Below are 24854 nucleotides of genomic sequence, written 5' to 3' on the forward strand. Positions count from 1 at the left end.
CAACACCCAGGTATTAATACTCCTCCACTACCTCTATGTCCCTGAACAACACCCAGGTATTAATACTCCTCCACTACCTCTATGTCCCTGAACAACACCCAGGTATTAATACTCCTCCACTACCTCTATGTCCCTGAACAACACCCAGGTATTAATACTCCTCTACAACCTGTATGTCCCTGAACAACACCCAGGTATTAATACTCCTCCACTACCTCTATGTCCCTGAACAACAACCAGGTATTAATACTCCTCCAGTACCTCTATGTCCCTGTACAACACCCAGGTATTAATACTCCTCCACTACCTGTATGTCCTGTCTAGATGTGAACAGACTATTCCCTTATAGCCACTCTATAGGATACAGATGTAAACAATAGAGCAAATGCATCACATCCAAATATCACTTGATTATCTGTAGTGCTGGAGGAATGACACTCAGACGAAACACACACAGAGAAAACACACAGAGACAGAGTTTGAGAGTGTCTTCATTCAGACTGACATACTCTACATTTAAACAGACATACTATATATTCAATTCATGGTAATTAATTAAATAAATAAATAATTTAGTTCATGTGGAATAAAAAAAACACATTTAAAAAATAGAAGTCAAATGTCGGAGCAGAGGGTGTGCTCTCATGAACTTTAGGTCAATGTGATTTGAAATCTCTTTCCACCCTGGGAGCAGTGGTAAGGCTTCTTGTCTGTGTGTTCCCTCATGGTCTTTCCCTAACTGGGTAAATCTCTTTCCACACTGGGAGTATTGAGAACATTTTATCAGGTCTGGATTATTTCATGTTCTTTCAGTCGCCTTACCCAGGTAAATCTCTTTCCACACAGAGAGCATTGATGAGGCTTCTCTCCAGAATGAATTTTCTTATGTATTTTCATGCTCCCAACTAGGGTAAATCTCTTTCCACATTGAAAGCATTGCTAAGGCTTCTCTTCTGTGTGTGTCCTCTCATGTCTTTTCAGATTCCCTAACTCTGAAAAACTATTTCTGCACAGAGAGCAGTGGAAAGGCCTCTCTCCTGTGTGTGTCCTCTCATGTCTTTTCAGATGTCTTACCTGGGTAAAAGCATTTTCACATTGGGAGCAGTGGTATGGCTTCTCTCCGGTGTGCAGTCCCCTGTGTTTTTTCAGGCTACCTAACTCTGTAAAACTCTTTCCACAATGGAAGCATTGATGAGGCTTATCTCCTGTGTGTGTCCTCTCATGTCTTTTCAGGTCACCTAACCAGGTAAAACTCTTTCCACATTGAGAACATTGGTAAATCTTCTCTCCAGTGTGTATTCTTTCATGCTCCTTTAGGTTCCATAACCACCTAAAACTCTTTCCACACTGGGCGCAATTGTAAGCCTTCTCCCCTGTGTGCATTCTTTTATGCGTTTTCAGGTTCCATAACCGGGTAAAATTCTTTCCACACTGGGAGCAGTGGAAAGGTTTCTCTCCTGTGTGAATTTTCTTATGCTCAATCAGGCTCCCTAACCGGGTAAAATTCTTCCCACACTGTGAGCAGTGGAAAGGTTTCTCTCCTGTGTGTGTTCTCTCATGTTCTTTCTTGTGTTCTAAACGTGTGAAATTCTTTCCACATTGGGAGCATTGAAAAGGTTTCTCTTCTGTGTGTGTTCTCTCATGTTCTTTCTGGTGTTCTAATCGGGTAAAACTCTTTCCACACTGGGAGCAGTGATGAGGCTTATCTCCTATGTGTGTTCTCTCATGTCTTTTCAGGTGCCCTAACCGTTTAAAACTCTGTTCACACAGGGAACAATGGTAAGGCTTCTCCTCTGTGTGCAATTTATTATGCTCTTTCAGGTTCACTAACTGGCTAAATCGCTTTCCACAGTGGGAGCAGTGATGAGGCTTCTCTCCTGTGTGTGTTCTTTCATGTCGTTTCAGGCTGTCTAACCGGGTGAAACTATTTCCACACAGAGAGCAGTGGAGTCGTCTTGCTGGTTTGGACACCTCTGGCTCTGGTTCCTCTGAGTCTGGTCTCTCTCCTGCGAAAGACAGATTATTTAGTTTAACAGAGAGATCAGGGTCGATTCAATAGAAATGAAACAGAAGCAAATGGTCTGAAATGGGGAGGGAAGAAACAGGGAGGGTTTTTGTCTTCTGTTTGCAACAGATTTTGCTACAGTGTAGACTAATGAATATGACCCTGAATGAAACCTCCACACGATAAAAGGCAGATTCCACCCCCGGAGAATATTTTTGTTATCTCAGATTCTCTTTCTGAGAAAATCAGGATGAAAGTGGCCATTTTAGGCCCATTTTAGACCTCTACATGCCTCCTGTCAGACCCCATGACCTCTGACCCCTACATGATACAGACAACATCTAGTCATTATACTGTCAGACCCCATGACCTCTGAACCCTACATGATACAGACAACATCTAGCCATTATACTGTCAGACCCCATGACCTCTGAACCCTACATGATACAGACAACATCTAGTCATTATACTGTCAGACCCCATGACCTCTGAACCCTACATGATACAGACAACATCTAGTCATTATACTGTCAGACCCCATGACCCCTACATGATACAGACAACATCTAGTCATTATACTGTCAGACCCCATGACCTCTGACCCCTACATGATACAGACAACATCTAGTCATTATACTGTCAGACCCCATGACCTCTGACCCCTACATGATACAGACAACATCTAGTCATTATACTGTCAGACCCCATGACCTCTGAACTCTACATGATACAGACAACATCTAGCCATTATACTGTCAGACCCCATGACCTCTGAACCCTACATGATACAGACAACATCTAGTCATTATACTGTCAGACCCCATGACCTCTGACCCCTACATGATACAGACAACATCTAGTCATTATACTGTCAGACCCCATGACCTCTGAACCCTACATGATACAGACAACATCTGGTCATTATACTGTCAGACCCCATGACCTCTGAACCCTACATGATACAGACAACATCTAGTTATTATACTGTCAGACCCCATGACCTCTGACCCCTACATGATACAGACAACATCTAGTCATTATACTGTCAGACCCCATGACCTCTGAACCCTACATGATACAGACAACATCTAGTCATTATACTGTCAGACCCCATGACCCCTAGATGATACAGACAACATCTAGTCATTATACTGTCAGACCCCATGACCTCTGACCCCTACATGATACAGACAACATCTAGTCATTATACTGTCAGACCCCATGACCTCTGAACCCTACATGATACAGACAACATCTAGTCATTATACTGTCAGACCCCATGACCTCTGACCCCTACATGATACAGACAACATCTAGTCATTATACTGTCAGACCCCATGACCTCTGACCCCTACATGATACAGACAACATCTAGTCATTATACTGTCAGACCCCATGACCTCTGAACCCTACATGATACAGACAACATCTGGTCATTATACTGTCAGACCCCATGACCTCTGAACCCTACATGATACAGACAACATCTAGTTATTATACTGTCAGACCCCATGACCTCTGACCCCTACATGATACAGACAACATCTAGTCATTATACTGTCAGACCCCATGACCTCTGAACCCTACATGATACAGACAACATCTAGTCATTATACTGTCAGACCCCATGACCCCTACATGATACAGACAACATCTAGTCATTATACTGTCAGACCCCATGACCTCTGACCCCTACATGATACAGACAACATCTAGTCATTATACTGTCAGACCCCATGACCTCTGACCCCTACATGATACAGACAACATCTAGTCATTATACTGTCAGACCCCATGACCTCTGAACCCTACATGATACAGACAACATCTAGTCATTATACTGTCAGACCCCATGACCTCTGACCCCATACATGATACAGACAACATCTAGTCATTATACTGTCAGACCCCATGACCTCTGAACCCTACATGATACAGACAACATCTAGTCATTATACTGTCAGATCCCATGACCTCTGAACCCTACATGATACAGACAACATCTAGTCATTATACTGTCAGACCCCATGACCTCTGAACCCTACATGATACAGACAACATCTAGTCATTATACTGTCAGACCCCATGACCTCTGACCCCTACATGATACAGACAACATCTAGTCATTATACTGTCAGACCCCATGACCTCTGAACCCTACATGATACAGACAACATCTAGTCATTATACTGTCAGACCCCATGACCTCTGACCCCTACATGATACAGACAACATCTAGTCATTATACTGTCAGACCCCATGACCTCTGACCCCTACATGATACAGACAACATCTAGTCATTATACTGTCAGACCCCATGACCCCTACATGATACAGACAACATCTAGTCATTATACTGTCAGACCCCATGATCTCTGACCCCTACATGATACAGACATCATCTAGTCATTATACTGTCAGACCCCATGACCTCTGACCCCTACATGATACAGACAACATCTAGTCATTATACTGTCAGACCCCATGACCTCTGACCCCTACATGATACAGACAACATCTAGTCATTATACTGTCAGACCCCATGACCTCTGACCCCTACATGATACAGACAACATCTAGTCATTATACTGTCAGACCCCATGACCTCTGACCCCTACATGAACCCCTACATGATACAGACAACATCTAGTCATTATACTGTCAGACCCCATGACCCCTACATGATACAGACATCATCTAGTAATTATACTCCTCATATGGACACAATTTGGCACATACTTTTATTAAACAAAAAAAATATGAATATCTCAAAAGTAACCCTTTTTGATTTTGCTCATTTTTAGACAGGGGCACCTCCAAAATGATTGGCACCCTCGATAAAGATGAGTAGAAAAATACTATGAAATAAATTATGCAAATACTGAGCTATACTATAGTCTCAAAGAAAATTATATTATTTTATACAAATACAATTGTTCAGAGAAAGAGATTTTGTTTAACATGTAATATGTTTTCTTCTCAAAAAGACAGGGGTTCAAATTATTGGCACCCCCGTTGTCTAAAGGTTAGTATGTGTTTAGTACATGGTCCCATATTCCTAGCACGTAATGATTACATTAAGCTTGTTACTCTACAAACTTGTTGTACGCATTTCCGGTTTGTTTTGGTTGTGTTTCAGATTATATTGTGCCCAATAGAAATGAATGATAAATAATGTATTGTGTCATTCTAGTCTAACTTTTATTTTAAATAAGAATATGTTTCTAAAACACTTCTACAACCTCTCTTTCAGCTGATCATGGACTACAGGAAACGGGAACGGAGGGCCGAGCACTCCCCCATTCACATGGAGGACCTCTATAGCAGGCGGTGTCAGAGGAAAGGCCCCGCGCTCCCCCGACAAGACGCCCTGCCCAGGCGGGTCGAGGAGGCCCTCGCGAGCCCAGCCACCCAAATAATAGAAAGTTCTCTCTGCTACCAGACGGCAAGTGGTACCGATGCACAACGTCTAGAACCAACAGGACCCTGAAGAGCTTTTGTCGAGGATGATGGGAGGTCCTCCATCTTCACCCTGGTGTGTTATTCCTCTTCCCATGTGCATCCTTCATGTGTTTGATTTATCTATGGTCTGTTGCTTGGACAGGTTCCGTTGTTTTCTAGTTAATATATGATGTCCATTTTGTAAAGTTATTAATAAAGGGGTCCAGTTTCAAGTAAATTGTTGCTGTCATTTTTTCCATGTCGTGGATGTTGTTGATGATGTTGGTCCAGTCCAGGAGGTATTGGAGGTGATGGATGTTGTTGGTCCAGTCCAGGAGGTATTGGAGGTGATGGATGTTGTTGGTCCAGTCCAGGAGGTATTGGAGGTGATGGATGTTGTTGGTCCAGTCCAGGAGGTATTGGAGGTGATGGATGTTGTTGGTTCAGTCCAGGAGGTATTGGAGGTGATGGATGTTGTTGGTCCAGTCCAGGAGGTATTGGAGGTGATGGATGATGTTGGTTCAGTCCAGGAGGTATTGGAGGTGATGGATGATGTTGGTTCAGTCCAGGAGGTATTGGAGGTGATGGATGTTGTTGGTCCAGTCCAGGAGGTATTAGAGGTGATGGATGTTGTTGGTTCAGTCCAGGAGGTATTAGAGGTGATGGATGTTGTTGGTCCAGTCCAGGAGGTATTAGAGGTGATGGATGTTGTTGGTTCAGTCCAGGAGGTATTGGAGGTGATGGATGTTGTTGGTTCAGTCCAGGAGGTATTGGAGGTGATGGATGTTGTTGGTCCAGTCCAGGAGGTATTGGAGGTGATGGATGTTGTTGGTTCAGTCCAGGAGGTATTGGAGGTGATGGATGATGTTGGTTCAGTCCAGGAGGTATTGGAGGTGATGGATGTTGTTGGTCCAGTCCAGGAGGTATTGGAGGTGATGGATGTTGTTGGTTCAGTCCAGGAGGTATTGGAGGTGATGGATGTTGTTGGTCCAGTCCAGGAGGTATTGGAGGTGATGGATGTTGTTGGTCCAGTCCAGGAGGTATTAGAGGTGATGGATGTTGTTGGTTCAGTCCAGGAGGTATTGGAGGTGATGGATGTTGTTGGTCCAGTCCAGGAGGTATTGGAGGTGATGGATGTTGTTGGTCCAGTCCAGGAGGTATTGGAGGTGATGGATGTTGTTGGTTCAGTCCAGGAGGTATTGGAGGTGATGGATGTTGTTGGTTCAGTCCAGGAGGTATTGGAGGTGATGGATGTTGTTGGTCCAGTCCAGGAGGTATTAGAGGTGATGGATGTTGTTGGTCCAGTCCAGGAGGTATTGGAGGTGATGGATGTTGTTGGTCCAGTCCAGGAGGTATTGGAGGTGATGGATGTTGTTGGTCCAGTCCAGGAGGTATTGGAGGTGATGGATGTTGTTGGTTCAGTCCAGGAGGTATTGGAGGTGATGGATGTTGTTGGTCCAGTCCAGGAGGTATTAGAGGTGATGGATGTTGTTGGTTCAGTCCAGGAGGTATTAGAGGTGATGGATGTTGTTGGTTCAGTCCAGGAGGTATTAGAGGTGATGGATGTTGTTGGTTCAGTCCAGGAGGTATTGGAGGTGATGGATGTTGTTGGTCCAGTCCAGGAGGTATTGGAGGTGATGGATGTTGTTGGTTCCCATACTGCACAACAAGGAGGAGGAAATGAACTGATGGCAGAGGGCATTTGAAATGATTTCACTATTGGATTAATATCTAATATCAGGATAGTGGAAATACATGCGTTTTAAAGAGCAACTTATTTATATTTTACTTCAATGTGGTTGCACTCTGCTTGTTGTTTCAGCACAGAAGGATTGGGGAGGAGCAGAGGGACCGGTCTCTCTGACACAGAGAGAGAGAGAAGCCAAACCGACTTGAGCAAACGTGTTTTTCCATATAACCTTTATTTAACTAGGCAAGTCAGTTAAGAACAAATTCTTATTTACGATTGACGGCCTACCGGGGAACAGTGGGTTAACTGCCTTGTTCAGAGGCAGAATGAAAGATTTTCACCTTGTCAGCTTAGGGATTCGACCTTTTGGTTACTGGCCCAACGCTCTAACCACTAGGTTACCTGCCCCAATAGGTTATCTATCATCTCATCTGGTAGTGTTAGCAAGGCTAATTAGCAAGACTAATTGAGGCTATTTTTCTGCATTACCTGTCCATGTCTACAACAGCCTACCTGTTGGTTGATAATTGTAGCCGTCTCCTTGTCATTTAGCCAACTTAACTGTAACTGTAAAACACATTTCACTATAGGACTAATATCCAGATTTTTACACATGGAGTCTCTGACTGTAGAGCTGCTCTGATTGGCTGACAACAAGAAGCTACACGCATGAAAAGTGTGTTGGCCACCGGTATGTCTATTTTACAGGGTGCACTCAGAAATACTGTCATAAAAACTGTCGTGGTCTATCCTTGTAGCCTTGTATCCTTGTATGGAGAAATGTTACAGAGAATGTAAGGTTATTTAATGCTGAGAATATTCAAATAACTGTGTCCATCCCTAATCAATGGTTGGGGTAAGTTTCTCAAGAACAAGTGTCTGGACCCTTCTATAACATGGCATTTACATCAAAAATATACATTTGGTTGTAAAAAAAAAGAAAAGCACAATTCTCCTTTAATATGGATGTGACCAATTGAAAGCACAATCTCTGGGACACCAATCACACTGTTTAACTAAACGCTGAACACTGTTCTGTCGTACTGAACGCACCCCTGAATAACATATTCAAGTGTAAAACGTCAGTAGAAAGCCTCTTAAAAATCATACATTAGTTGAACTGCAGAGTTGGTGCTTCTGTTTTTAATATAGTACTCACTAGTGTTAATCAGATCTCCAGTCTCCTCTTCCTCTCTAAAAGGTCCTTTCTCTTCTTTCACTATAACAGCCTCCTCTTCCTCCTTTTTCATTCTGAAAGCTTCTACCTCCTCTTCCACTGTGACAGCCTCTGGGATTCTGTGATATTGTGGCATCTGGATCAGAATGATCCGATCAGATTATTTTCTGGAAAAAAACTGTAGAGCCTGTGCTGCCTTTATCTGTGCCTTTCTCCCCACTGTAGCCTGGTCAAGTACAACACCCATGTATTAATACTCCTCCACTACCTGTATGTCCCTGAACAACACCCATGTATTAATACTCCTCCACTACCTGTATGTCCCTGAACAACACCCATGTATTAATACTCCTCCACTACCTCTATGTCCCTGAACAACACCCATGTATTAATACTCCTCCACTACCTGTATGTCCCTGAACAACACCCAGGTATTAATACTCCTCCACTACCTCTATGTCCCTGAACAACACCCAGGTATTAATACTCCTCCACTACCTGTATGTCCCTGAACAACACCCAGGTATTAATACTCCTCTACAACCTCTATGTCCCTGAACAACACCCAGGTATTAATACTCCTCCACTACCTGTATGTCCCTGAACAACACCCATGTATTAATACTCCTCCACTACCTCTATGTCCCTGAACAACACCCAGGTATTAATACTCCTCTACAACCTCTATGTCCCTGAACAACACCCAGGTATTAATACTCCTCCACTACCTCTATGTCCCTGTACAACACCCAGGTATTAATACTCCTCCACTACCTGTATGTCCCTGTACAACACCCAGGTATTAATACTCCTCCACAACCTCTATGTCCCTGAACAACACCCAGGTATTAATACTCCTCCACTACCTCTATGTCCCTGTACAACACCCAGGTATTAATACTCCTCCACTACCTGTATGTCCCTGAACAACACCCAGGTATTAATACTCCTCCACTACCTCTATGTCCCTGAACAACACCCAGGTATTAATACTCCTCCACTACCTCTATGTCCCTGAACAACACCCAGGTATTAATACTCCTCCACTACCTCTATGTCCCTGAACAACACCCAGGTATTAATACTCCTCCACAACCTCTATGTCCCTGTACAACACCCAGGTATTAATACTCCTCCACTACCTGTATGTCCTGTCTAGATGTGAACAGACTATTCCCTTATAGCCACTCTATAGGATACAGATGTAAACAATAGAGCAAATGCATCACATCCAAATATCACTTGATTATCTGTAGTGCTGGAGGAATGACACTCAGACGAAACACACACAGAGAAAACACACAGAGACAGAGTTTGAGAGTGTCTTCATTCAGACTGACATACTCTACATTTAAAACAGACATACAATATATGCTTTATTACATTCTGTATAATTGAGTTAATGTGGCATAAAAAAAAACATTTAAAATATAGAAAACAAATGTCAGAGCAGAGTGTGTGCTCTTGTGAACTTTAGGTCCATGTGATTTGATATCGCTCTCCACCCTGGGTGCAGTGGTAAGGCTTTTTGTCTTTGTGTTCCCTCATGGTCTTTCCCTAACTGGGTAATATCTTTCCACACTGGGAGCATTGAGAACATTTTATCAGGTCTGGATTCGTTCATGTTCTTTCAGTCGCTTTTACCAGGTAAATCTCTTTCCACATTGCGAGCATTGATGAGGTTTCGCTCCCGAATGTATTTTCATGCTCCCAACCCGGGTGAATCTCTTTCCACAGTGTGAGCATTGCTAAGGCTTCTCTCCTGTGTGTGTCCTCTTATGTCTTTTCAGATCACCTAACCAGGTAAAACTCTTTCCACATTGAGAACATTTGTATATCTTCTCTCCAGTGTGTATTCTTTCATGCTCCTTTAGGTTCCATAACCGGGCAAAATTCTTTCCACACTGGGAGCAGTGGAAAGGTTTCTCTCCTGTGTGAATTTTCTTGTGTTCATTCAGGCTCGCTAACCAGGTAAAATTCTTTCCACACAGGGAACAGTGGAAAGGTTTCTCTCCTGTGTGAATTCTCTTATGCTCATTCAGGCTCCCTAACCGGGTAAAATTATTTCCACACTGGGAGCAGTGGAAAGGTTTCTCTCCTGTGTGTGTTCTCTCATGTTTTTTCTGGTGTTCTAATCGGGTAAAACTCTTTCCACAATGGGAGCAGTGATGAGGCTTATCTCCTATGTGTGTTCTCTCATGTCTTTTCAGATTCATTAACTGGCTAAAACTCTTTCCACAGAGGGAGCAGTGGTGTGGTCTTGCTGGTTTGGACGTCTCTGGCTCTGGTTCCTCTGTGTCTGGCCTCTCTCCTGTCAAAAACAGATCATTTAGTATAACAGAGAGATCAGGGTCATGTTCAATAGAAATTCAACTGAAGCAAAGGGGCCGAAACTGGGAGGGACAAAATGGGGAGGGTTTTTGTCTTCTGTTGCAAAACCTTTTGCTACTGTGTGGACTAACGAACATGACCCTGAATGAAACCTCACCACCTGCTAAATACATGATTTACCATTCATTTCTATTGGGCTTAAAATAATAACCCCCATTTTTTAAAAAATATGTTTTCTAAGCAATTACTATAAAATAATAGAATTTCCCCTATATTATTTAATAAAATACAAATAGGATTTATTTTTAAACATAAAAATTTGTCTAGGATGATGGGAGGTCCTCCATCTTCACCCTGGTGTGTTATTCCTCTTCCCATGTGCATCCTTCATGTGTTTGATTTATCTATGGTCTGTTGCTTGGACAGGTTCCGTTGTTTTCTAGTTAATATATGATGTCCATTTTGTAAAGTTATTAATAAAGGGGTCCAGTTTCAAGTAAATTGTTGCTGTCATTTTTTCCATGTCGTGGATGTTGTTGATGTTGTTGGTTCAGTCCAGGAGGTATTGGAGGTGATGGATGTTGTTGGTTCAGTCCAGGAGGTATTTGAGGTGATGGATGTTGTTGGTTCAGTCCAGGAGGTATTGGAGGTGATCGTCAGTGTCTCGTTTTTGTTTTCATTCTTGCGGCTAGAAAGATATTACACAGCAGTTTGTCTGTGTTGTTGAGTGTTTCTGGAGTAATTCCAGGATATATTATGTTATCTGTTATTTGTTGTCCACTTTTACAAAAAATCTGTTTGAGTTCTGAGATGACGGCTGCCCCAGAAGGTTGTATATTGGCGGCATGTCCAGATACAGTCTGTGAATGGTTGGCTTCTGATTGGCCACAGTTTCTCCAGCATGTGTTTCTTGTGGAATATTTTGACTTTAGTTGTTGGTTATAAAAAAAGGGTACAGTGTTTCCAGCAGGATCATTATCCAGGATGTTGAGTTTGTGGTGGTGGGGGTACTACATATTATTATTATTATTATTATTATTATCCAGTCTTCTGTGATAATGTAATGGGTACTACATATTATTATTATTATTATTATCCAGTCTTCTGTGATAATGTAATGGGTACTATATTTTATTATTATCCAGTCTTCTGTGATAATGTAATGGGTACTACATATTATTAATATCCAGTTCTCTGTGAAAATGTAATGGGTACTACATATTATTATTATTATCCAGTCCTCTGTGATAATGTAATGGGTACTATATATTATTACCCAGTTCTCTTCTGTGATAATGTAATGGGTACTATATATTATTATGTTCCAGTTCTCTGTGATAATGTAATGGGTACTACATATTATTATTATCCAGTTCTCTGTGATAATGTAATGGGTACTACATATTATTATTATTATTATCCAGTCCTCTGTGATAATGTAATGGGTACTATATATTATTACCCAGTTCTCTTCTGTGATAATGTAATGGGTACTACATATTATTATTATTATCCAGTTCTCTGTGACAATGTAATGGGTACTACATATTATTATTATTATTATCCAGTCCTCTGTGATAATGTAATGGGTACTATATATTATTACCCAGTTCTCTTCTGTGATAATGTAATGGGTACTATATATTATTATTACCCAGTTCTCTGTGATAATGTAATGGGTACTATATATTATTATTATCCAGTTCTCTGTGATAATGTAATGGGTACTACATATTATTATTATCCAGTTCTCTGTGATAATGTAATGGGTACTATATTTTATTATTATCCAGTCTTCTGTGATAATGTAATGGGTACTACATATTATTATTATTATTATCCAGTCCTCTGTGATAATGTAATGGGTACTATATATTATTATTATTATTATCCAGTCTTCTGTGATAATGTAATGGGTATTACATATTATTATTATCCAGTTCTCTGTGATAATGTAATGGGTACTACATATTATTATCATCCAGTTCTCTGTGATAATGTAATGGGTACTATATATTATTATTATTATCCAGTCTTCTGTGATAATGTAATGGGTACTATATATTATTATTACCCAGTCTTCTGTGATAATGTAATGGGTACTATATATTATTATTACCCAGTTCTCTTCTGTGATAATGTAATGGATACTACATATTATTACCCAGTTCTCTTCTGTGATAATGTAATGGGTACTATATATTATTATTACCTAGTCCTCTGTGAAAATGTAATGGGTACTACATATTATTATTATTATTATCCAGTCCTCTGTGATAATGTAATGGGTACTATATATTATTACCCAGTTCTCTTCTGTGATAATGTAATGGGTACTACATATTATTATTATCCAGTTCTCTGTGACAATGTAATGGGTACTACATATTATTATTATTATTATTATTATCCAGTCCTCTGTGATAATGTAATGGGTACTATATATTATTACCCAGTTCTCTTCTGTGATAATGTAATGGGTACTATATATTATTATTATCCAGTTCTCTGTGATAATGTAATGGGTACTACATATTATTATTATCCAGTTCTCTGTGATAATGTAATGGGTACTATATTTTATTATTATCCAGTCTTCTGTGATAATGTAATGGGTACTACATATTATTATTATTATTATTATCCAGTCCTCTGTGATAATGTAATGGGTACTATATTTTATTATTATCCAGTCTTCTGTGATAATGTAATGGGTATTACATATTATTATTATCCAGTTCTCTGTGATAATGTAATGGGTACTACATATTATTATCATCCAGTTCTCTGTGATAATGTAATGGGTACTATATATTATTATTATTATCCAGTCTTCTGTGATAATGTAATGGGTACTATATATTATTATTACCCAGTCTTCTGTGATAATGTAATGGGTACTATATATTATTATTACCCAGTTCTCTTCTGTGATAATGTAATGGATACTACATATTATTACCCAGTTCTCTTCTGTGATAATGTAATGGGTACTATATATTATTATTACCTAGTCCTCTGTGAAAATGTAATGGGTACTACATATTATTATTATCCAGTTCTCTGTGATAATGTAATGGGTACTATATTTTATTATTATCCAGTCTTCTGTGATAATGTAATGGGTACTATATATTATTATTATTATTATCCAGTCCTCTGTGATAATGTAATGGGTACTATATATTATTATTATTATTATTATTATCCAGTCCTCTGTGATAATGTAATGGGTACTATATATTATTACCCAGTTCTCCTCTGTGATAATGTAATGGGTACTATATATTATTATTACCCAGTCCTCTGTGATAATGTAATGGGCACTATATATTATTATTACCCAGTTCTCTTCTGTAATAATGTAATGGGTACTATATATTATTATTACCCAGTTATCTTCTGTGATAATGTAATGGGTACTATATATTATTATTACCCAGTTCTCTTCTGTGATAATGTAATGGGTACTATATATTATTATTACCCAGTTCTCTTCTGTGATAATGTAATGGGTACTATATATTATTATTACCCAGTTCTCTTCTGTGATAATCTAATGGGTACTATATATTATTATTAACCAGTCTTCTGTGATAATGTAATGGGTACTATATATTATTATTATCCAGTCTTCTGTGATAATGTAATGGGTACTGTCATGTCCTGACCATAGTAAGAGGTTATTTTCTATGGTAGAAGAGGTCAGGGCGTGACAAGGGGTGTTTTGTATTTCTATGTTTAAGTTCTAGTTTTTCTATTTCTATGTTGGGTTTTTTGGGGTTGATCTCCAATTGGAGGCAGCTGGTCCTCGTTGTCTCTAATTGGAGATCATATTTAAGTAGGGGTTTTTCTTTCTGGTTTTTGTGGGTTATGATATTTTGAGTAGTGTTTGTTTCTCTCTGCGTCGCGGTTTGTTGTTTTGTCATTTCAGTTATTTATGTTTTGCAAAGTTTCACGGATTAAATAAAATGTGGAACTACAACCATGCTGCACTTTGGTCTGCTCCTTTAGACAACTGTGACAGGTACTATATATTATTAGTATCCAGTTCTCTTCTGTGATAATGCAATGGGGACTATATATTATTATTATCCAGTCTTCTGTGATAATGTAATGGGTACTATATATTATTATTATTATTATCCAGTCTTCTGTGATAATGTAATGGGTACTATATATTATTATTATTATCCAGTCTTCTGTGATAATGTAATGGGTACTACATATTATTAGTATCCAGTTCTCTTCTGTGATAATGTAATGGGTACTATATATAATTAGTATCCCGTTCTCTTCTGTGATAATGTAATGGGTACTATATATTATTATTATCCAGTTCTCTTCTGTGATAATGCAATGGGTACTATATATTATTATTACCCAGTTCTCTTCTGTGATAATGTAATGGGTACTATATATTATTATTACCCAGTTCTCTTCTGTGATAATGTAATGGGTACTATATATTATTATTACCCAGTTCTCTTCTGTGATAATGTAATGGGTACTATATATTATTATTACCCAGTTCTCTTCTGTGATAATGTAATGGGTACTATATATTATTATTACCCAGTTCTCTTCTGTGATAATGTAATGGGTACTATATATTATTATTACCCAGTTCTCTTCTGTGATAATGTAATGGGTACTATATATTATTATTACCCAGTTCTCTTCTGTGATAATGTAATGGGTACTATATATTATTATTACCCAGTTCTCTTCTGTGATAATGTAATGGGTACTGTCATCACTGGAGGATGATAGTCCATTGTAGATTCTAGAATTGAATTTAGATTTTGTTTTCCTTTTGATTATTTGAGTTTATTGTTGGAGGAATTGAATCTGAAGGCCTCTTTTTTTGTCTAGCTGGTATGTAATTTAAGGTTGTTGTAGTTGGAGATCTTTGTGGGCTATACTCAGCCTTGTCTCAGGGTAGAAAGTTGTTGCTCTGTTAATATCCTTCTAGTGGTGTGGGGGCTGTGCTTTGGCAAAGTGGGTGGGGTTATATCCTGCCTGGTTGGCCCTGTCTGGGGGTATCATCAGACGGGGCCACAGCTGCCCATGTGCCAGGGGTCAGTCTGATATATCTGGTGCAATTCTCCTGTCTTATCTTGTGTCCTGTGTGAATTTAAGTATGCTCCCTCTAATTCTCTCTCTCTCCCCCCCCTTCACTGAGGACCTGAGCCCAGGGACCATGCCTCAGGACTACCTGGCCTGATGACTCCTGGCTGTCCCCAGTCCACCTGGCCGTGCTGCTGCTACAGTTTCAACTATTCTGCCTGTGGCTAGGGAACCCTGACCTGTTCACTGGACGTGCTACCTGTCCCGGACCAGCTGTTTGACTCTCTCTCTCTCTCTACTGCAACTGCTGTCTCGACCTCTGAATGGTCAGCTATGAAAAGCCAACTGACATTTACTCCTGAGGTGCTGACCTGTTGCACCCTCTACAACCACTGATTATTATTTGACCCTGCTGGTTCATCTATGAACATATGAACATCTTGAAGAACAACCTGGCCTTAAATGACCGTGTACTCTTATAAATCGCCACCCGGCACAGCCAGAAGAGAACTGGCCACTCCTTAGAGCCTGATTCCTCTCTAGGTTTCTTCCTAGGTTCTGGCCTTTCTAGGGAGTTTTTCCTAGCCTCCGTGCTTCTACATCTCCATTGCTTGCCGTTTGTGGTTTTAGGCTGGGTTTCTGTACAGCACTTTGTATTTATTATGGATCGCCATTAGCTACTCTTCCTGGGGTCCAGAAAAATTAAGGCAGTTATTTCACATCTGCTGATGTAAAAAGGGCTTCATAAATACATTTGATTGATTGATCTTCCTAGAGCTGGCTGCCTGGGCAAACTGAGCAATCGGGGGAGAAGGGCCTTAGTCGGGGACATGACCAAGAACCCAATGGTCACTGACAGAGCTCCTCTGTGGAGATGGGAGAACCTTCCAGAAAGACAACCATCTCTGCAGCACTCCACCAATCAGGCCTTTATGGTAAAGTGGCCAGACGGAAGCCAGTCCTCAGTAAAAGGCACATGACAGCCCGCTTCGAGTTGGCCAAAAGGCACCTAAATGACTCTCAGACCATGACAAACAAGATTCTCTGGTCTGATGAAACCAAGATTGAACTCTTTGGCCTGAATGCCAAGCATCATGTCTGGAGTAAACGTGGTACCATCCTTCCGGTGAAGCATGGTGGTGGCAGCATCATGCTGTGGGGATGTTTTTCAGTTGCAGGGACTGAGAGACTAGTCAGGATCGAGGGAAAGATGAACCGAACACAGTACAGAGAGATCCTTGATGAAAACCTGCTCCAGAGCGCTCAGGAGCTCAGACTGGGGCGAAGGTTCACCTTCCAACAGAACAATGACCCTAAGCACACAGCCAAGACAACGCAGGAGTGGCTTCGGGATAAGTCTCAATGTCCTTGAGTGGCCCAGCCAGAGCCCGGACTTGAACCCGATTGAACATCTCTGGAGAGACCTGAAAATAGCTGTGCAGCGACGCTCCCCATTCAACCTGACAGAGCTTGAGAGGATCTGCAGAGAAGAATGTGAGAAACTCCCCAAATACAGGTGTGTATTGTAGTAGGGCTGGGCGATAAATCAATATCAATAACAGGTAATCACTTCCCTCAACAACGATATAAAAACATTTAGATAATTATTCTATATCGACATTATGGAAAACGTAGATACAGCAGTCCATTTCACCTCTGTGACACAGCAGAAACGTGCGGAGAAGTGACAATATGCACGTGGAGAGGTATACACCCACTAAAAACCACTTAGCACCGAGTGGAGTCGCCACTATTAACAAGGAAAAATGAGTGATGTAGGCGAAAACGGTGGCAGTGATAGCCATGGAGAAGGAGCAGCTTCCAACAAAGAAATGATTGATAAAAAAAGGGTTAAACTGTTTCAGTTATTTGGAAGTGGTTTGGCTTTTTGAAGTCTGACAAAGAGCAGAGCAATGTCCGGTGCAAATTGTGCCGTTGACAGGCGGCTACCAAGTCTGGTAATACGACAAACCTTTTTCACCATCTGAAGCAAAATCACTCTTTGGAACATGCAGAAAGTTTGAGTTTGCGCCACGGTATTGATAAACGGCCCTCAAGCACCAGCCAATCTAGGGATGTTCACCCGAAGCAGTCAACACTGACAGTGTTTATGCCCTACGAGCGAACATCGAAAAGACACAAAAGACATCACACATGCCGCTATGCATTGCATTGCTAAGGACATGCTACCAATTAACACAGTCGAAAAGGAAGGTTTCAAGAGGCTTATGAATTTAATTGACCCCGGGTACGTGCTCCCTGGCAGCAAACATTTCTCTCACACCGCACTCTACGCCGAGTGTAGGGAAAAGGTTGAGGAACAGCTCAAGCCAGATTTGACTTAATTGCTACTAATACTGATCGGTGGTCTAGTCGCACATCAGAGTCTTATATTAGCCACACTACCCACTCTACTGACAAAGACTGGAATCTACCCACTCTACTGACAAAGACTGGAATCTACCCACTCTACTGACAAAGACTGGAATCTACCCACTCTACTGACAAAGACTGGAATCTACCCACTCTACTGGCAAAGACTGGAATCTACCCACTCTACTGGCAAAGACTGGAATCTACCCACTCTACTGGCAAAGACTGGAATCTACCCACTCTACTGGCAAAGACTGGAATCTACCCACTCTACTGGCAAAGACTGGAATCTACCCACTCTACTGGCAAAGACTGGAATCTACCCACTCTACTGGCAAAGACTGGAATCTACCCACTCTACTGGCAAAGACTGGAATCTACCCACTCTACTGGCAAAGACCGGAATCTACCCACTCTACTGGCAAAGACCGGAATCTACCCACTCTACTGGCAAAGACCGGAATCTACCCACTCTACTGGCAAAGACCGGAATCTACCCACTCTACTGACAAAGACCGGAATCTACCCACTCTACTGACAAAGACCGGAATCTACCCACTCTACTGACAAAGACCGGAATCTACCCACTCTACTGGCAAAGACCGGAATCTACCCACTCTACTGACAAAGACCGGAATCTACCCACTCTACTGACAAAGACCGGAATCTACCCACTCTACTGACAAAGACCGGAATCTACCCACTCTACTGGCAAAGACCGGAATCTACCCACTCTACTGGCAAAGACCGGAATCTACCCACTCTACTGGCAAAGACCGGAATCTACCCACTCTACTGACAAAGACCGGAATCTACCCACTCTACTGACAAAGACCGGAATCTACCCACTCTACTGGCAAAGACCGGAATCTACCCACTCTACTGGCAAAGACCGGAATCTACCCACTCTACTCTCAAAGACCGGAATCTACCCACTCTACTGACAAAGACTGGAATCTACCCACTCTACTGACAAAGACTGGAATCTACCCACTCTACTGGCAAAGACTGGAATCTACCCACTCTACTGGCAAAGACTGGAATCTACCCACTCTACTGGCAAAGACTGGAATCTACCCACTCTACTGGCAAAGACTGGAATCTACCCACTCTACTGGCAAAGACTGGAATCTACCCACTCTACTGGCAAAGACTGGAATCTACCCACTCTACTGGCAAAGACTGGAATCTACCCACTCTACTGGCAAAGACTGGAATCTACCCACTCTACTGACATAAACTGAAATCTACCCACTCTACTGACATAAACTGGAATCTACCCACTCTACTGGCAAAGACTGGAATCTACCCACTCTACTGGCAAAGACTGGAATCTACCCACTCTACTGGCAAAGACTGGAATCTACCCACTCTACTGGCAAAGACTGGAATCTACCCACTCTACTGGCAAAGACTGGAATCTTCTAAATAAATGCCTTCAAACATCATACTTTCCCGATGACCACACGGGTGAAGCTATAGCAGAGGGGCTCATTGACGCTCTCGCCTCCTGGGGACTCAGTCAAGACAGACAGGTCTGCATTACAACGGATAGTGGTGCGAACGTGGTGAAGGCCGCTCAAATCAACAAACGGACCCGACTGCAATGTTTTGGACATCGTCTGCACTTGGCCATTGGTAAGTAACCTTGTCAATTGTGTATATTGAAGTGATTGGTTAGATGAAACTAAATGTGCATTTTTTTTTCACCAACTGAAAGTTAAATATTACATTTGTACATAACTAAAGGGATTATTGTAATTAACATTTTATTAAAATCTCTTGATTCCTCTTAGAGAGAGTGAGTAGAGACAAACGGGTGGATCGAGCAATTGGAGTGTGTAAGAAAGTGGTAGGTGCCTTTTCCTATTGGTGGAAAAAGAAGAGAGACCTGACAGTTGCTCTAAAAGAACACCACCTACCCCAGCACAAGTTGGTGACAGTCACCTACCAGCTGGGGATCACGTCAAAACATGGTGCACAGAGTACTGGAGCAGGAGAAAGACATTTCACAGGTCTTGTCCAGAGACCAGAAGACCTGGCACTTAGCTCCCACCGATACAGATATAGATGTTATTGAGTCCATCAACCAGGCATTGACCCCACTCCTAGAATTCACTGATGCTCTGTCTGGTGAGTCTTATGTCAGTGTCTTCTATGAAGTCAGTACTACACCTGTTCAATACAGATGTCATGAAACCTGATGATGGTGAAACAGAGCTCAGCCAAACCATCAAAACGATAGTCATGGACTATCTGAATGAGAAATATGATGACCTAGCCTAGCCAGAGATGACCTCCTGGACATAGCCTCGTTGGTCGACCCTCCGTTTAAAACACATTACATCAAAGAGGAGAAGGTGGGCCACATAAGAGCTGTCTCAGAGATGGTCAATGAGGGACATAAAACCCAAGCCCAGCTCAGGGAGACGTTGCTGCTGCTTCACCTCAACTGACAGCTAAAAAGAAAGTCACTGGGCAGTTTTTTCAAGAAGCGATGCTCCACCACCACAGGTCATACTGAAATCCAGCTGGTAGACAAGGAACTCAGCTGCTACCTTCAGTCTCCTGATGCTGACAGTGAAACCAATCCACTGGACTGGTGGAAGATCCACAAAAACATTTAAAAATAATCCCCAAGTCAGCCACCTGGTAAAGCACTACCTGTGCATTCCTGCCACCAGCTCCCCCTCAGAGCGTGTTTTTAGCACAGGTTGCAGCGTAGTGACCTGCCATAGGGCAGCTTTAAAGCCGGAGACCGTAGACAGACTTGTCTTTCTTGCTTGTAACTTGTAAGACAACACCTACGCCAACCTCAACTGTGACGTGCCATTAGGCTAACAGTTATAATGCTTATTGACTTGCACCATTTTCTTTTTTGTGATAATTTATTTGCCATATCGCCCAGCCCTAGCTTGTAGCGTCATAAGCAAGAAGACTTGAAGCTGTAATCGCTGCCAAAGATGCTTCAACAAAGTACTGAGTAAAGGGTCTGAATACTAATGTAAACAGTATATTTCAGTTTCAGGTTTTTTTTCCCATTATGGGGTATTGTCATGTCATTATGGGGTATTGTCATGTCATTATGGGGTATTGTCATGTCATTATGGGGTATTGTCATGTCATTATGGGGTATTGTCATGTCATTATGGGGTATTGTCATGTCATTATGGGGTATTGTCATGTCATTATGGGGTATTTTGACGTCATTATGGGGTATTGTCATGTCATTATGGGGTATTGTCATGTCATTATGGGGTATTTTGACGTCATTATGGGGCATTGTCATGTCATTATGGGGTATTGTCATGTCATTATGGGGTATTGTCATGTCATTATGGGGTATTGTCATGTCATTATGGGGTATTGTCATGTCATTAAGGGGTATTGTCATGTCATTATGGGGTATTGTGTGTAGATTGATTAGGGGAAAAACAATTTAATCAATTTTAGAATATGGCTGTAACGTAACAAAATGTGGAAAAAGTCAAGGGTCTGAATTCTTTCCGAATACACTGTGTGTGTGTGGCGAGTGTGGGTGTGTTGGAAGATGGGGTGCCCGTGTGTTTGTGTGATTGGGAAAGTGTGATGAGTGAGTATGGAAAATGGCTGCAATTGCCAGAGCCCATGTGTGTCTGTGAGCAGAAGTCGTGACAGAGCGAGAGTCTTCACTTTTGCACAGAGATGGGATATACTTTTTTAAATAACTATAGAACGTTGGTTTATTTTTTGTCCTGAAGGAATGCTGCCAACCCTATATCCTAGACACCAACCTGACCCACCCACCAAGGTGAAGTCCTCATCCGTTTTACAGGCCTAATGAATGTAGTCTACGCAGCCAAGACAAAAAGGTGAACGCTGTCAGAGACCCACTAAAGCAGCACCACCCACTCAATAGTCTGAGCTTCCTGGCAGGTTTGGTCCTACAAAGTCGAAGCCCCCGGATGGGAGAGCATAATATACAAGGATTTTCTCAAAGCTGTTAAAGAGAACCTTGACGACCTCGTATCTAGCCGGAGGGGATTCCGGTGGGGTACTCCCCCCCCCCCCCACCCACCCAGGTAGTGGCAGTGCTGGCAACACCGGCTGCAGTAGCATCTGGGGTGGGGGTCACACTAAGAGAATCAGAGAGAGGGGGGGCATATTATTGTGGCCCAGGTGGCACAGAATAATCAAAACGGTCTGACTGCACAGAGGTGCTTGGGAAGATGTGTCACAACGGGGGATAACTAAAGAAAGATAACCAAAGTAAAATATACGGTCAGTAAAATGTATATTGTAGAAGCTGTGAGTAGAAGCCTAATTATTGTTGTCCATTAGTTTACTTCAATGGAGGAGTGGTAGAGTTAAGGGAAAATAATAATGAAGGAAAAAATATTTGTTTAAATATACAGGACCAGTCAAAAGTTTGGACACACCTACTCATTCTAGGGTTTTTCTATATTTTTACCATTTTCTACATTGTAGAATAATAGTGAAGACATCAAAACTATAAAATAACACATATAGAATCATGTAGTAACCAAAAGTGTTAAACAAATCAAAATATATTTTAGATTCTTCAAAGTAGCCACCCTTTGCCTAGATGACAGCGTTGCACATTATTGGCATTCTCTCAACCAGCTTCATGAGGTAGTCACCTGGAATGCATTTCAATTAATAGGTGTACCTTGTTAGAAGTTAATTTGTGGAATTTCTTTCCTTCTTAATGCATTTGAGCCAATCAGTTGTGTTGTGACAAGGTAGGGGTGATATACAGAAGATGCCCTATTTGGTAAAATACCAAGTCCATATTATGGCAAGAACAGCTCAAATAAGCAAAGAGAAATGACAGTACATCATTTCTTTAAGACATGAAGGTCAGTCAATCCGAAACATTTCAAGAACTTTCAAAGTTTCTTCAAGTGCAGTCGCAAAAAACATCAAGCGCTATGATGAAACTGGCTCTCATGAGGACCGCCACAGGAAAGGAAGACCCAGAGGAGACTGCATGAATCAGGCCTTCATGGTCGAATTGCTGCAAAAAAAACACTACTAAAGGACACCAATGAGAAGAATAGACTTGCTTGGGCCAAGAAACATGAGCAATGGACATTAGACTGATGGAAATCTGTCCTTTGGTCTGATTTGACATTTTTGGTTCCAACGGTCGTGTCTTTGTGAGACGCAGAGTAGGTGAACGGATGATCTCTGCACGTGTGGTTCCCACCGTGAAGCATGGACGAGGAGGTGTGATGGTGTGGGGTGCTTCGCTGGTGACACTGTCTGTGATTTATTTAGAATTCAAGGCACACTATTATTCTACAAGGTAGAAAATAAAAAAACAAAACTGGAATGACTAGGTGTGTCCAAACCTTTGACAGGGTACTGTGTGTGTGTGGGTATATATTATATACATTTACAGGAACATATATGGGGGATTGGAAATGATGCAGACGGTTACATTGATAAAAGCCACAATCTAGAATATTAAAGCTGAATCAAAGATTGCTTATTCAACAATTCCTACAGTACTGAACATATTCCTGTGTAGAACTACAGTAGAATACCCCTTAAAAAACACATTAGTTAAACAAGTCCAGAGTTTATGCCTCTGTTTTTAAAGATAATACTCACTGGTGTTATTCAGGTCTTCAGTCTCCTCATCTTCAGTCTCCTCGTCTTCAGTCTCCTCCTCTTTCACTCCCAAAACGTCCTCCTCTTTTATTGCGATAGCCTCCTCTTCCTCTTTCACTCCAAAAGGTTCTTCCTCTTCTTTCACTACATCATCATCCTTTTCTCTCAATGCTATAGCCTCATCTTCCTCTTTCATAATTCTAAACGGTTCTACCTCCTCTTCCACTTTCACTCCAAAATGTTCTTCCTCTCCATCCACTGGAATGTCCTCCTCTTCTTCTTTTACGATGATGTTCAGCCCCAGAGCTTCTTTCTCCGTCCAGCAGACATCTTCTTTAGCGAGGGGCGAGAAATTTTGTGAACTCATGGTCGGGGATGTTAGCTAGCTAGCGACTAGAATAGTGATAGAGTCAATTTAACAAATTAACAAATGTCATATAACAAGCAAATTAGGTTTGTTAACTAGTAAATACGTAAACAGAATGTCAAAAACACAGATGAATATACACAAGATGGTCTAAATCACTTCAACGTTTCGGGTTTTATGTTTGCTAGGCAATCTACCGAGGTGGTTGAATCCAATCCTGTTGTCGCTGTTGAAGAAGCCTCCTGTCCACTAGATTATACGTCACGCAAGAAGCATTACCTGAAATACGCACATCGCCATCTGCTGACTGGAGTGGGTAACGCAGTTTGGAACGAAATCTCCATTACAATGTTTATTCTGGCAAGCAATGTCATAAGAAGTAATTTAAAAACAACCAGATGTTAAAAAAAAGATATAGATGTACTATTGTAAAGTGGTTTTTCCACTGGATATCGTAAGGTGAATGCACCAATTCGTAAGTCGCTCTGGATAAGAGCGTCTGCTAAATGACGTAAATGTAAATGAAAATATAAATTTAATGTTTTCTCTTACTTCTTACAGCCGATACTTTAATCCAGGGCTGACCTGCCCATTGGGCAGCATTAGGTGACAGATTGATGAGGGCGACATTTTCTGGAAATAAATCCGGTGGCAGGTGGCCTAGTGGCTAAGAGTGTTGGTGGTTCGAATCCCCGAGCCGACGAGGTGACAAATCTGCCGATGTGGCTTTGAGCAAGGTACTTAGCCCTAATGGCTCCTATCAGTCGCTCTGGATAAGAGTCTG

General features: G+C 41.4%; 1 protein-coding gene across 2 annotated transcripts; it reads right to left on the reverse strand.

Moving 5' to 3' along the window:
* Positions 1 to 275: 275 nt before the first annotated feature.
* Positions 276 to 24287, reverse strand: LOC106564028 (uncharacterized). 2 transcript variants are annotated; one of them, XM_045690554.2, is made up of 2 exons: positions 23704 to 24287; positions 276 to 2006 (listed from the first exon to the last, which is right to left on the reverse strand). In XM_045690554.2, exons 1-2 carry the CDS (start codon positions 24068 to 24070, stop codon positions 940 to 942), a joined length of 1434 nt encoding a protein of 477 aa, XP_045546510.1. In that variant the 5' UTR covers positions 24071 to 24287; the 3' UTR covers positions 276 to 939. The 2 variants fall into 2 exon arrangements, with proteins under 2 accessions (XP_045546510.1, XP_045546511.1); XM_045690555.2 differs by lacking the exon at positions 276 to 2006 and adding an exon at positions 9622 to 10624.
* Between the last annotated feature and the right edge of the window lie 567 nt (positions 24288 to 24854).

This window comes from Salmo salar, chromosome 12, assembly GCF_965601325.2.
Source record: "Salmo salar chromosome 12, fSalSal1, whole genome shotgun sequence".
NCBI classification, from domain to species: Eukaryota; Metazoa; Chordata; class Actinopteri; order Salmoniformes; family Salmonidae; genus Salmo; species Salmo salar.

Bases quoted from the DNA above. Each gene is read 5' to 3' on its own strand.
- LOC106564028 (XM_045690554.2), bottom strand. From the start codon at position 24,070: ATGAGTTCACAAAATTTCTCGCCCCTCGCTAAAGAAGATGTCTGCTGG. The intron at 2,007-23,703 runs GTGAGTATTATC...TGTCTTTCGCAG, and splicing joins TGAAGACCTGAATAACACCA to GAGAGAGACCAGACTCAGAG.